We start from the raw sequence: 15,803 nt of genomic DNA on the forward strand, positions 1-15,803 counted from the left end.
TATGGGAATATCCTTTCAACCCCCGCTGTCACGTAGTGTCTTAACTTATAAGCTGGCAGCTCACCAATAAACCCTCATATAGTACCTCATGGCATCAAGAGTTTATTAGCCAGTTGCCTGCTCCCAAGTTCAAGTACTCTATGGCGCCTTAAGTTGAAAGGATGTTCTATATCCTCCACCACAACCGCGAGGGGCGCAGGCTAACACTACCAGGGCTAAGATTGTACACATGCATAAATGCCCATGAGAGTTGAAGGAGAACAGCCACTGCGGAAAAGCTTCAATGGCAACTCCAATGATTTTACGATGCTCACGGATCCTAATGAAAATCTGAATATACGTTCTATTTTGCACTCTACCTGTGCCAAACAATATGACTGCAAGTAATTTAGTTTTCCTGAAAATGAATTTTGAAGATTGGTTGCGTGTTCCCAACTCACGACTTTTTACTGGCCACCCTGCGTTTGTGACATCAGAGACTACAACGCCACTGTCACTGAAATCATCGCGAAAAACGCTGCTGTCACGGCCACACGGAGCAACAAAAATGAAACCCATCGCACGAACTCGCAAAACAAACGAGAGAGCACGGCGCTCGCCATAGCAGCATCAAATAACGGCACCCAAGCGCAGCCATGTCAGATTCCAAGCCCCGAACCAACACACGGCCGCACGGGGCAACAAAAATGAAACCAAGGCGAGCCAACCCATCGCACGAGTGTCAAGCATTTCCTGTGGAATACGCAATTAATTAGGATTTCTGTCACAAAACAAATGAAGAAAATTATAATTTCTTGCTGCTGCAAGAGTGAAAGTTTTTCGTTCTGATACAAACATGGGCATGTAGCAGATATAAATAATGTCTTAATGCAAGCGTGAAGCTACCACCATTTTGTAGCTGCCACTTTCTAGCCGGAAAACACTCAATCCAGTTGTTTCCAACTGGAGCTGGAAAATTTCCAGCTGGAGGGACTAATTCCAGTTGGAAACCTGGCTGGAAAGGCCATTTTCCAGGTGGAAATTCACAGCCCATTTTCATGTGGGGCATTCAACATATCTGCTGTCCCGTAAAACTCCAGCATTTTTTCTTACCATATTAGGATACTGTCATCTTCAAATGGAATTGACAGTCCTGTCACCGATAAAGTGGTTCAATTTGCTTAGAAATTCATCAATAACATTAAATAACCAAGAATCGAGATACCAAAACGGGTAGCTGCTTTGTGTGACATCACCTGTCGATGACATCAGACCATAGACTACCATAATGTAAAGACGCAAAACGAGTGCTAAATGCGCAGTACACGTAGTGCTAACGCCAAAGAAGTGAAGCTGATGATGTCTCCTAATGACTCAGGGAGCTTTTACCGATTTTCTGAACTAGAAAGTGGCGACTTCAGCAAGTGGCGGCGTAGTGCCTGACGTCACAAACACAGGATGGCCAGTAAGAAGTCACGAGTCGGGAATGCAACCATTCTTTATAAAATTCATTTTCAGGAAAACTAAATTACTTGCAGCCATATTGTTTGGCACAAATAATCGTAGTGCAAAAGATAATGTACGTTCAGAGTTTTATTAAGATCATTGGACATCTAAAAATTGCCGGAGTTGCCCTTTAAGCTCTACAGAGACAGACGCTGCCACTAAAGGTGTCCCCATAGGAGTCAAGCACATAAATATTGATTGGTCAAGTTTGAAATGTTCGGCGAAGGCAAATTTTAGGATCAAAATAACAAGAGCTTGGGTCCGTAGAAATTCATGGGCGCCAGCCAGGACCTTCGGCCAGGGTCGAATTAACCGAAAAGTTGAATTGACTGGAGTCGAATTAATGGAAATTATTGTATAGCACATCAGTTACTTTTCCTCACAAACGATGGTTCTCCTTGCCACGGCAGAGTCACACATGCAGGCATACATTACCAGGACGCACTCTGATTGGCCACCTTATGATCGCCCTTCAGGCACACTCCCGCTCAGAACCACTGAGTGCCCGACTGGTCCTAGACTCTTGAATGCTTCCTTGCTGTGGCAGATTCCCCAGAAATCCGCTGCGAGTTGGAGCTGGATCTTCACACAAACGACATTTTGAGCTCTGAAATGCTACCTGGCCACCCTAGCATAGCATCTTGCAAGAGTCTGAACTGCAGCTGTCATACTGTGGTGTCTTCAGTCAATAAACAGGTTTGTTGGTGATCTGATTATGAAGTCATCTCTGCACTGCGTCAGAAAGACAGAGAACTTAGACATATCATCCTTTATGTACTGCAAAGTAGAGGAGCATTATGCCCTTGTCTGATTGTTGCTTGCTAGGTAAGCCTCGTAGAAGCCAATCTCCACATTGCTACAGGCACCTCCATGGTCGGGCTGTGTAGTGGTCAGAAAAGGACAATGCTCCTGCACAGCACACAAAGTATGTTACTGCTGGGCCCATCAACTCTGCTACAAGGCACAAACAAAGCTGCAGTCTGATTGTGAAAAAACGTGGGATTCAGTAACTTAATATACACCACAGCACAACAGCTGCAGCATATGAGAAAAGGCTCCATCAAGCCCGATCGAGTACATGCGGCCACTGCACTAGGCTGACCAGATAGGAGTTGAAGCTGAAGAAGTCGCAGGAGCAAAGGTCCCACATCCAACTCGCAGCAGGCCTGCAGAGAATCTGTTGTGGCATGGAAGGGCTCAGGAGGCACTCAGGCACTCGGTGGTTCCAAGCTCAGGGTTGAGACGGTGCCCGGAGGTTGATCACGTGGAGGCCAATCAGGGTGCATGTTGGTGAAGTGCGACTGCACGACTTGAGTCTGGGAATGATAGCCATGGTATGTGCGGGAAAAGGAGCTCCTGCTTGCTAGCCATGTCTGCCAAATTCCCACCAGGGCAGTGGTTCCCATGGATTAAGCATGGCAGATGGTCCACAGATGTGAGCTGGGGATGAGGTGCAAGAAAGCATCTCGATCCAAACATGGACCAGGAAGCCTACAATTTTGCCCGTTCCATCAACCCCTCAAAATCTCAGTCACTTTTTGTGCAGCTTACTGCAATTAACCACTAAGCCCCTATGCTACTCGTTTCATTTCTTTAGATGCCGTGACATGGCAGGGCCAAAATATTAAAAAATCGCATGACCGAGAAGACAGTGCTTATACGACTGTGCCATATACTATGGCCTCCAAGATTAGACATGATGAGGGGAAAACCTTGAAAGCCGTGCCAGTTTCAAAGCCTAGTGCGGAGCAATACAGTAGTCACTCCATGTCGGAAAAGCAACACATGTACAAGCACAGCAAGAATGACAAAAACAACAGGAATGCCACACAGGCATGCCAGCGTGGCCTAATGAAATTGCATTGCTGACGGCTCCACTCGTACAGGAACATCTTTTGTAGGGAAAAATTCATGAGGTGAGGCCATGAAAATAACAGTAAATTGACACTTATGTTAAAGTTCAATGCAAAGCCCCTTTAACACCCAATTATTTCTTCTACAAAGAGAAACATGCAGGCCATATTTGCTGATTTGTAAAACAATTCCAATCCATTCAGCTAAATTAGCATGCAAGAGGAGAAAATGTTTGCGAATAGTGTTAACAAGTCCAGAGCACTCCTGAATGCTCTATGCTGCAATGGCATGTTCAAAGGAGTACATACAGCATGAAGAGATCTAAAATACTAGTAGACAGCTAAAGGAGTAGTTAGTTATGCTGTTTAAATGGTGGGAAAACTTTATTGGTTACACCCATCAATGCATAACACAAGTGCTGTAGTATCCTTCTACATCAAGACAAAAATATAAATGCTTTTATACATCTTGGTATCACTGGTATTACACTGTCGGGTGTTTACAAATTGTGGTATTAACGATTGATACTTATCACACAAAAAACATGTTGTAAGCATCCGAAAGTATTTCTAAAAATAACAAGCATAAACAGCAACACCTACTTCAATCGTTACATCATAAATGCAGACCAATAACATTACGGTCTCAATACAAAAATGAAAAAAATATATATATTGTTCTGTAAGAGCCTGGTAAACAACAAATTGCTCTTGTAAAATGCAACGTTATGTAAGTACTTCAATGTAAGCATTTCCAAAATAAGCTTGGGTACAGTATTTGTACATGTAAATGTCAGGTGGTTCAATATATAAAACCAGAATCAATGGGCTCAACATGCTCAATAAAGCTACCATGAACATATGAACCAGAAACGGTAGGCTGGCACATATTGGTATTTTCTTTTTGCATTCTCTAGTAAAAGCCCAAAACTGCAATATATGCCAGACTACACAAGCCACCATAGTTCTCGAGTTAGGTTAAAGGTCATGCACACCTTGTACAAGCTATCATTCTAACTTATTGAACCACATTTACAAGAAATGCTTTTCATATATCCAACCCTTGTGCAAAAAGCAACCAAAAATTTTAGAATACTGTCAGCTGAACCTCGGGGAAACATACGTCACAGTAAAGCATCCACTTTGAATGGCTGATATACATGACTACAGAAGAGCCCATACTTGAAACGTCTCAACATAAAGCGACTGTGTCTCTTATGTTATTCAGAACAGCCCTTCAAAACAATTCGTCGCAATTTCACAATGATCTATGGCAGTAGCAATTTAATCTGGAGGATGCTTGTGCAGAAAAAACCTTCACTGTGCATGCGTGGAACAGCTTCAACAATCTTCATTGCATAACGCAGATGACAGCTGGCCTGATGACCAAGGCAACCTTTACAGCTATCACATTGCTCACGGTGAACACAGTGGGCTACCATATCTTCAACTGGAGCAAGCCCTTTCGTGGCAACATGCAGCGACTACCAGTACCGCGAGTACAAATTGGACCTCCGAATCTGACTCGCTGCCTATTTGACATCATGCTGCCAGCCTCTGAACATCACACGCTGCTACATTGCAGCTTGTTTATAGCAAATGGGGCTGCACATAAGCAAACATACACTGCCCGAGCACAATGCATAACAGTGTTGATTTCACACTCGCATATTAATTCTAGGAGTTACACAAACAGCGTGAACCATTACTTAAAACTGTCACTGTATCGGCGCACTCAAAGTGTGAATGGGCACTGACAGAAACCCAAGCATAAATCAGCGGAATGTCTTGCTTTGAATACAGAGATAACAGTCAACAAATCTTTCTCGTAACAGCATTCGTAAACTGCCGAGTTATACTTTTGTGACACAAGAATGTGAAAATCAGTGACAAAGATTGTGTTTGGAGAAGTTTGTCAAAGCCCAACTATGCCCAGTTGCAGGACAGGAACGTCTCTTATATAATGTACGGGGCAACTCTTTTACGAACACATTAACAATATCCAAACTATCCTGTCTGATAATCAGTTGAACACTTACACGGTACCAAAATGCACTCATGTTTTTCAGTTACAGCCAACCCTTACTGTGTGGCTTGATAATAATGCAGTCATAGGTAAAGAAGCTGATAAAATTGAAATGCTGACAGCAACCAGACTAGAGAACAGAAGAGTTATTTACTTTAATTACAGGGAACCTGATGAACTGCCATGACAACACAGTTGAGAACAAAATCCTGACACAGACAAGGCATATAAAACAATTCAGTTAGTGTCGAGAAAAGCTCAAATACAAGTGAATGCCCTGCACCAGAAATTGCATTGGCTGCCAGTAAGTCTTTAACACAGGCATAATGTACCCATCTCTTCTTGAAGTTAAGCGAGACAGATGGTACAAGCGCTTGTCCCGTCTGTCTCACCCTTGCTTTGTCCAGTCTGTCGCACTTCACCGTAGTCAAATATGCATCATCAACTGGCCCAAAATTACACCCTTCTTACAGAAGTGGATTTGGGGCTATTATAGCGCAGATCTCATCTCCAGGTGCAATTCTGCCATCTTTAATGTGGATTGAGCCGATGCCAAGCAATGGGTGATACTCGTACCTTTCAAGCCCTAGCTTGGACCTGTCAACTCTGTACCTGCAAAGCAAGACCATGGTCACATGAAGGTCAGATTTCGATAAAGCACACCACTTCTTGCACTTACTTTCTCAATGTCACAAGTGGTTCCTTCCCCGTCTTGATACCAGTGTCTTGGTCAACTGTGGTCATTACACATCTGGTAATGGTGCATCATTATTAGCAATGCCATTTCACACAAAAAACCTGAATGTGCAACACGACGTTAGAATAAAATATCCGATTTGTGATTCACCAAGCATAATTTATTTGGCAACCACAAGTGCTAGACATGTTTACCGATCAGATATTGGCATATACCCTGATGATTCAGTCATTCAGTTCTGCTGAGGCTACCAAGGCAGTAAATGTATTGAAACTCTTATACAGAACGTTACAGGGAAACAAGCCATCAAGATTTGTATATCCTCAATTGTTGTACTTCTTTACAGTCATGCCCACTTATTACAACCCTAATTAGGGCACACACTCACTTGGTACCGACACCTTTTCCTCAAGTAAGTTAAAGAAACAAGGTTCACAGTTGAACCCACTTATAAGGATATTCAAGTGCCATTGAAACTGTCATTGTTATAACCGATAATTTTTATAACCAGGTTGCACTAAAAAAAGCAAAATAGGGGGATGGCAGAGCTGCTGTGAGAAAACTAGTGGCGGAGAGGCCAGTGCCCCTCCCCACCACCTTCCTCCATCCAGCTGCTGATTGTGTCGACTCATTTAACTGTTTAACCCTGTTTCCTGCAAGCTCCAATTGCATGTAACAAGCCGTGGCTGTCGGCGTTCAAGAATGGTACTGCTATATAACAACTGCAAAGAGGGGTTACGGGCGGCAAGTGACATGCGAGCTCCGCCAAGGCATCGCTTTGGTGGCCCCAAAAGGGCTAAAATTTTTAAGAAGTGTGAGAAGGTTGGCGCGACAGCCTCTCAGCTTGAGAAATCCAGAAGACACACTAGGTGAGATCACCACAAGCATCTCGCCACATACTTCTCAGTGGCTTGTATGAGAAAACCCCATGTCCATCAGCCTTACTTGCTTTGCACAAAGCTTGCCGACACCCGTCGTATTTGGCAGCAGGAAAAAAATTTCCACCCTTCAGAGCTTACAGCCTTAAACAAAATTACGCTCTTTGAGTCGTATCTTACAACACAACAATAGTCGTCATCTGTCTTGTCCGCATTTGATTTCTTGAACGCTGCGAGCCCGGTACTTCCAAGTCACAAACGGCGTGCGCATTATCAACATGACAGAGCAGTCTTGAGAGAAAAGTAGCGAGTGCAGCGTTTTCAAGAAAGGAAACACAAGCAAGACAGATGACTATTATTGTTGTGTGGCAAGATACGACCCAAAAGGCGTACATTTCTATAAGAGTGTTGGCATGGAGTGGTGGGCACCACAATTATCTAGGATGAGCACTACCTTCCTCTTAGAACGCTCGGTATGGTGATCGAACTCCAAAAGCCACTCACGAAAAAGTTCTCGCGTCATCCATGCCTTGCGGTTGCGACAGTAGTGTACTGGTATCCTGGCAGCACCACGGAAGCAGCGGGGATTTTTTTCAATTCCTAATGACAAGTGTGGGGCATCTGTCTCTCCTGCCCATGTTGGCATGCAAAAAATACAGCGAGACACAGCTTGCTGTTTTTACCACCCTTACACGTGTCTCCTTTGAGTGAAGGTGTCTTGGACAGCAACACCTCACAAGACAGTCCTGCTTCGTCACCATTATATATGTCTGTGTCAAAACAGTTGTCAAGGGTGCGGGGCAGCATTTCCGCCACCCACTTCTGCTTCCCCTCCATGTCAAGCGAAGCCCCCTCACTGATGACGGCTTTGTAAACAGTGCCGTACCTCTCTTTGAAGAATTGTACCCAGCTGCCACCTGGCTGGAAGTCCACATTTTTGATGAGCAGGGCAAACTGCTTCGCCTTTGTGGCCAGAATTGGCCTGGTGATGGGCAAGTTCACGGCATGGGCACCAAGAAACCACTCATAGAGGGCCGCTTCCACCTCCTTATAAGCACCTTGTTGAGCGCGTTTGCGCCCGTTGTCTACCGACCAGTTTTCTTTGCCCAACTTGTCCGCCGAGTGGATGATTGTCAACACTGTCGGTTGCGACAGTCCGTAATTCTTCACCAAGTTGCACACTTTTTTACTGTCTTTGTAGTCCTTCACAATACTGCACTTTGTTGGTATCGTTATAAGTGAGTTCGACTGTATGACTCTTTTTTTCTGGCTATCGTTAACACCATTTCTGCCATGCTTTCCCCTGACATGTGTCAAGTACTCTAGAGCAACACCATTTTAAAGCTTTCCAAGGTCTATTGTGTCTGCTCTCATATGATCATCGTACAAAACACCTCTGGAAGTGTTCTATTTCTCTCCAGAATATTTTCTGCCAGCTACATCGAGACAATCCCCTGTGTTAAGCACACGGTGCCCTCTAGCCAACACCCAACAAGCTGCTTAGCAAAACACATGTGTGCTTTTGCGCAGTACACAGCAGAAGCTTGTGGCTCCACTCTAATGCACTCAAGTGCTTGAAATCGAGGTTGAATTCTTGAGAAAAACCTACATTTTTGGTACTTTAAACAATTACAAAGAGACGTAGCTGTGTCCAGGGACAAAGGCCACAAAAAAGAATGTGCTTGGAGGTGCCGGGATACTGACAGACTACAGGGTATGCACAGTTAATTATGAATAAGTTCCACAGGCCACTTGTGCAGCTCCTTCACGAAGAAGGACTGCATCCATTTATTTAAAGGGACTGACAGCAAATTTTTATGGTACCCGTTTTTTTAGTGCAACAGAAAGCTTACTGGCGAGTGTCCAATCATACGGTGCTAATGCATGAAACGCTGTGGAACATTTTTTATCAGAATTCTCTGGTCTGCACTGTGGATGTAGTCATGCTCAACAAACATGCTGGAAGCAGTTATAGGTGAGTGCAATCAAGATTATACACCGGCTGTAGGAAAGTAATGTTTTGTGTATCAAGCCAATGTTCCTGCGGTTAATATTTCCTAGAGCGTTTAATTACTTTTACAATAATAGGTGGCGTTTGAAGCTACACCCCAGTGAGCAACCCCTCCAAGTAACAAACTGATCTCAAAGGCTGTGCTTTTGCTGGCTGCATGCGGCAGGGTTTTTTTTTTTTTAGCTAAGCCAAGCTAAGCGGAAGGATATGCCAGTAGTGCTATTACTGCAGTGATGGCACCCCTTCATGACACAATTCGTCGATGGCATTTTGCATCTCAGAGACCACAGTACTCGGGGTACTAAGTCACAAACTCACGCGCATTACAACAGCCCTCACACACGCCGTGATGCACTGAACAGCTCTGCCGCTCCACTTGTTAACATGAAGGCAGAGTCACTCATTAGTGTGCACTTTCTTTTACTTCGTAATATGCATAGAATAAAGTGAAAAAGCCTAATAATATACAAACTGCAATTTTAAGCAATAAGTATTCTGTACTTAATAACAGCAGACTTACGTAGAGCAATCTCACATTGAATCAATAGTGCTTTTCAGTCTTCTGCGGTTTTTATTTTATGCTGTGGGTTTTTATTCCTTTTGTCATATAGGAATGTGAGGACTATCTCAAGAGACTATTTGCCATTATCCATGTCATTTTTTTCACTACTGCATAACAGAAATAAACTGTTGTGTTTGTCTTATAATATCCAAGAAAAATATTTACGCCTGAGGGTGTATCACTTCTGAAAGAATCCAACACTGAAAGGGTTAACAGTTTCTAGGCCTGTAGTACTTTTAATCTCCTTTAGTCACATATAGGATGTTCTATGCAACTAAAACTAAACTTTAACATAGACATGGCACACTGTTGACCGGTCAGCCAAACTGCATATTGCTCACAGGTTTTTCAAACTACTCAGTCATTTTTATTAATCGTATCATGAGAAGCCAATGAGCAAAGACACCAAGGACAATATAGAGAAGATTACTTGCACTTACTAATTAAATTAAAGAAATGATAAATTAATGGCAATGAAAGTGGATGAAAAAACAACTTGCCGCAGGTAGGGAATGATCCCACGTCTTCGCATTGCACGTGCGATGCTCTAACCAATGGAACTACTGCGGCGCCGTTTCCCCATCCACTTTCTTGTATGGGGAAACGGTAATTTTTGTAGTAAATTTAGCTAGTTAGAGTCAACCAAGCAATACGTCGAATGCTCGTTTTAAGGCACAAGTTATATTCATGAAGGTTGCAGAGAATTTCCAGAAACGCTCAATGCAGTTGTTTACATGGAGTTGTTCGTTGTGCACTTCTCTTTTTCCAGACTTGGCGGCAAGTCCATGAAGTACGTAAAAAGGAGGCCGCAATGCGTTTGCACATCTGTAGTGCACTGTGCACCTGAAGTGTACTTTTCGTGAACGACACCCATATGCCGGCCAAGACGAAAGCGACAAAAGAATTTCAAGCACATTTCAGCGTCACGTGTATGATCAGTTGCAAGAGTAGTGCACCATGTTGAAAACGATGAAGCTGACATGGCTGCCTGGCCTATACGCTGAATAACAGTGCCACAAGCTTCCTCGTAACATGAAGGCAGGCTTCATACTTTGGAAAATGCCTGAGGTCTCTACATTCCAGATGCGTAAATCCACAATGCAGTCTACTGTTTTGTTTTGTTATGTAGGTTTTCTGCAGAGCTTCTCCCACTCTGCAAATATTTTCGTGGGAGATAGCTCATTAATGGAAACAGGTGCACCGAGTTCTTGAACATGCTCCGCAATTGCATCAAGTCCAACTTATGCCATAAAATGAATATTTAAAATTTTTCACAATTCATAATTATCTGGCTAAATAAGTGCACTAAAAGTTTCTTTACAGTTTGTATAACAGCGGAAGGATGGCAGAGGAGACAGAAGAGAGCACTAACTGCTAACCCTTCTGTACTAAAAGCTTATTTAAAATAGCTCAAGACAGTTGCAAACAATACAGTCAGCTTCGTCTGTCTACAATACAACACTTTTTCTTAAAGTATGCTTTCAATTATGTGAAACACCTCACATAAAAACAGTCTACTTCACATCTGAGCTAATACGTCATTTTGGTGGTGCAGTTGAAGTTTCCAATATGTCTTTTATCCAGAAACGGTGCATTACCTTCTTGTGCGCTCCAAGAAAGCCATCTCTGCCTCTCCAATCCTGTAGCGCAACCAGTGGTCCTACAAAGGGGCAAAACAAGAGGGCCATTTGTCATGTGGCGGAAAAAACCCTAGCCCTTGTCTTCACAATTACCTCTGAATGGGCTTTACAGCCTTCAACAAAGAGTGAGGGCCGAAAATTGCGCTGCCTGATGTTGCTACCTGGAGGCAGCCTCGACACTAGCTCATCCAGTGATGCCTTTGAGAGGACCTGAAATGATGACTTATCTTGGAAGGCCACCTGAAATCAAGGCAATAAAAATTTCTGCTAAAAAAATTACTGCTCAGGAAGAAGGAGAATCAAGTGATGGAAACTTGCAACTGATGCAACAATTACCAGTTAAGTGGGATAAACAACAGCCTAACATGATGGAAAGTATCGTAAAGAGCTCCAAGTACATGAAAGGAGCAATGGTAACTGCTATGGCAACAGCTTAACATCAACTGAAGAAAAAGTGCAGCAAAAGCTTAACATCAAGTGAAGGAAAAGTGTAATATATGTGAGTCATTATAACAGCTTAATAGAGCAGTACTGACACAAAGTTTTTTTTTTTCTTTAATGGATCCCTGTCAACGCATGGTGTGATGCCACAAGTAATTAAGTACATCATATTTTATAGCGACTACTTAAAGAATTGTGCCGAAGCAGCAGAGCTTTGAGCTAGAAGCATGGCTCATTCTATCCAAATTACTCTAACAGGCAAAAATAAATTGAAATCCATGATGTCACAACAACATATCTATGGTGCTGTTCAGGCATGAAATTCAGAAAGGGAACATTTGGCCTTCATTTCCTCCACTAGTAAGCAACCTCTTTCTGTCAAATAATTGCAACCAGAGCCTTGAACAGACATTTCAGCCCCATAAACAGATTTGGTGGTGCACTTTAGTGTCCCTTTAATGCATTGTAGGAAAACCTGGAAAGATGTCCAATTATGAAGGGGTCCCTTAAAGACAAGGAGGATGAACAGCAAACACATCTGAAAGCGCGGTACCCACAAAGGTGGCACAGTACATTTTACTGCTGAGCAGAAGGTCGTGGGTTGGATTCCCGATCACAGCGGCCGCATTTTGACAAGGGAAAAATGCAAAAACACTTCTGTAATTTGAATTACGTGCATCTTAAGGAGCTCCAGGTAGTCTAAATTAACATGGAGCCCTCCACTATAGACATCTATTGTGACCCATTGTGCCCCCCAGTTTCGGGACATTAAAGGCTACATAAAAGAGATATTAAATATTTTTAAATAAGTGTGGTTAGTTGACAGTCACTCTACCTAACATAGCAAGGTGCAACAAAATGCAGGATTTTTGCATGATTTCACTTTTTTGCTTGTCATACCAGCATAAATAAATACATTACCGAAGCACTACCATCCCTTCCTCGATCAATGGTCTCCTTGTCCAAAACAATTCTGACGAGTCGAATGCCGTCACAATTGAGGAAGTTCCTGAACCACCGGGACGCTTCTTCCGACACTTCCACAGCCTTGTAACTGTTCTTTCTGACCCTAAAAGGAAACCATTCACATGGATTAGCTACCAGGTAAAGTAAAACAGATGGCCTAGAATACGCTTGAATAGAAAGAAAGGTACCAGAGTGAAAATTCACGAGGAAGTTTGCAAGCGCAGCTTCAGACTGCCAGAGTCGTGATCTGAAGTGTGCTTAAGAGCAATACTCTCCGCTAAGTACAAAAATGATGTAGATCCAATGCACATTTTGGAATATATGTGAAGCAAAGTTTGCATGAAGTGGCTTTTGAAATGCCACAAATTTGTCCATTTCATTCCCGAGTCTCTGGTGTAAAGGAAACTGGATCACGCACACGTGCACTCATGCACCCATGCTATGTAATGAGACTTCTTATATTGGTTTGCATTTCTTATGCATTATTTTAACAGTTCAACTTTTTTTTGGGGGGGGGGGCGCTATTCAGCAGAACAGGAGCAGCACCCACCCAGCCAGCCAGTAGCCACGATAGGAAAAGCCTGGGAGGGTTCACTAAGAAAGCTGAACTTTAATAAACCCTCCTTACAACAAAGTCATTGGGATGCGAAATTAATTTCTACACCTACCAGGACAGCGATGAGGGGCATTAGCTAACACTCCCAGGGTCAGATCTTGTACATGAGCAAATATCTATGACATTATATTGGAGAACAACAGTCACTGTTGCTTAAGTTGTAGAGCTTCACACACGTAATGCTGAAGACAATGCGTCAGGTTCTTTTTTCGCCGAGATTCATTTCCCTTTACCGTATTTCTACATGTCAATTAAAACCCCAGGGAAGTTTCACCCATTGCTTTCCTTAGCCTACTTTGCTTCTTGGCTTCATGTAGTTGCATTGAACAAAGCTCGAGCCCCTTGTCTGCCTTAGTTCATAGCATTTGGTAACAAAGAAAGATCTTTGGAGAGCACAACACAATGCAACAATTCCTGCAGCTGTGGCAGGAGCAAAAAAAAAAAACATGTTGGTCAGAGAGTTCAGATCGAAATTGATCCTTCCAGTATTTACCAACAATCTGGTTTGTGCAGCTTGCAAGGCTCATTACAGCTGCAGGCTTCAGTCACCGACGGGAGACACTTAATAGACAGAACCCAATATACACATGCAAAGCAGTTAGCGTTTGCCGAATTTTGCTGCTGCCCACGAGCAGCTACCCCTCATTTGTGGATTATCGGTGCATGACACATAGCTTGAGAGGCTGCTGTCATGTTGCGTAGTGGCCTTTGCAGCTTTCTTGACTTTCCACTTTAACGTTACGAAAATGCTTTACAGCCTGTTCTATGCCGCATCCAATGGTTCCACAAAACTTTCTGGCTTCAAACAGAGTGCAGCCTGGCAGCACTCCCGCACAAATAATGCAATCTAGAATGCATACGCTGCCATGGGAGCCAAGAAAAACTGAATGAAGCATTAATTCAACCAAAGCGATTTCTTTATAAGACAACTTTCATGTACTGACAGAGGCTGCCGGTATATAATGAGATGTTAAATAGCGCAAGAAAAGCCATAAGAAACCGCAGGCTGTCGAATTTTTGCTACAGTTGAACCTACAATTTATTGCGCTTATATATTTTGTTAAAATTGACAAATGCTGAATGTTAACTTAAAACATCCATACAGTGCTGAGCATTGCTTAGCGAAACTGCAATACTGACCATTAGAGGTGAGAAGTGCCACAGGTGTTTTAAGGGAAGGTGCACCTATGTGATCAGTTTTCATTATTAATAAAGTTAATTGGATATAATTTATTTACAATATAGAGCTTATTCAAGTTCTGAATACAATTTTAGTTAATATCATATTTGGTTATCTTTCTGTGTCCCCTGGAAGTAAGAAAAGTAGGATCTCTTGTGCAATGTTTGGGCTTCATACCAGGCCTAGAAGAGTTATAAAATAGCCCATACTGCCCCCTTATAAACAAATATAATTGTAAATAAGCTGAAAAGCTACCTTCTATTCATTTTATTATTTCAACATACAATTTTTAATCTAGACTCCAGTGATCCGGAACACTGATGACTGGTTTCCTTAAATGCATGCGACCAAAAATGCTGCAAATTACAATAAAGCCTACCGTAATATTCCGAATGATAGCCCACCTAGAATTTACCGCAAATCAAGTGAAAAGAGGGAGTGGGGTAACTTCCGATGAACAATCAAGAAAAGTTGGGAAAAAAAATTAATCTTAGCCAAAGGTTGTGAAGGTTCGTTCATATGCCCTTATTCAGTCTCCCTCAAAACCTTCAAAAGAACAGTAACTATGCCTGTTCTACTGTGTCCCTCGAGTTCCATTGCATCACTTCCTTGCAATCCACCCCAAATTGATGGGCAGTCTTACTCAAATTGTTGCCGGTGTTCTGGTGCCATTGAACCGCCTCAGTTTTCTTTTCAATTGTTGCAGCACTATTGCAGCATGACCTCCTTGCTGCTCCGTGACAAAAGACGAAGTGACCAAGTTTTACAAGCTCAGGGATTGTTTCAGCGTTGTTCGCTTATCTTCCATGTAGTACTTAGCTTCTGCCAAGGTCACCATTGCATCAAAGGGGGATGAGCTGAAGATCGCTGTCCTTCCCAGTAAGCGTTGTTCCTCATTTCCGGCAGTAGCTAACTGACCTCATTTTTGCCACAATCACCATTGGTGGCAGCAGCAGTGGTACCGCTCCAGGGCAGTGGGATTATGAGAACTGGGCTACCTTTTGGCACTTTGGTAAAAACACCAAACCATGCGAAAAACACGGGCGGGGAATCTATTAGGACATTACGGTAGACACTTGCATTCTACACATCTATGTGCACGTGCATGCAAAATTTGGCCTTGGTTAAATCAAATTATGTACAAGAATTTTTGGGCACAAGCAGTGAAGCAACGCCAAATTGAAAGAAGAGAAAAATAAGTTAAAATTTTGTAAACATGCATGTTACCATTGCAGATAACTTGAAAGAAATTTGGCAAGAATGCAGAGCAGCCTTTCCAGAAGTGTAAAACTTCAAAATTCTCCTGTGTAGGCGGTGCCCTCAGAACACTTGCAAGCTTTTTCCTTCAGCCAGGATTTTTTTGCTACACTGCAATGACAAGATTTAGCTTCAGCTGTCTGTGTGTCAAAGATTCTTTTGATTCTTCTCTGGTGTTTCTGGCTGCTCAG

The 15,803-nt window shown here is 42.8% G+C and overlaps 1 protein-coding gene across 1 annotated transcript in view; it reads right to left on the reverse strand.

Annotated features, from left to right (window-relative positions):
* Positions 1-3,703: 3,703 nt before the first annotated feature.
* LOC142576573 (mitochondrial amidoxime reducing component 2-like) overlaps positions 3,704-15,803 on the reverse strand; it is a 41,960-nt gene continuing 29,860 nt past the window's right edge. The window contains exons 4-8 of the mRNA XM_075686760.1: positions 12,515-12,662; positions 11,246-11,392; positions 11,111-11,172; positions 6,044-6,115; positions 3,704-5,976 (exon numbers count right to left, since the gene is read on the reverse strand). Of these exons, the coding sequence (XP_075542875.1) occupies positions 5,832-5,976; positions 6,044-6,115; positions 11,111-11,172; positions 11,246-11,392; positions 12,515-12,662 (574 nt within the window). The 3' untranslated portion in view covers positions 3,704-5,831. The remainder of the gene's footprint in view (positions 5,977-6,043; positions 6,116-11,110; positions 11,173-11,245; positions 11,393-12,514; positions 12,663-15,803) is intronic.

Source organism: Dermacentor variabilis, chromosome 1 (assembly GCF_050947875.1).
Source record: "Dermacentor variabilis isolate Ectoservices chromosome 1, ASM5094787v1, whole genome shotgun sequence".
NCBI classification, from domain to species: Eukaryota; Metazoa; Arthropoda; class Arachnida; order Ixodida; family Ixodidae; genus Dermacentor; species Dermacentor variabilis.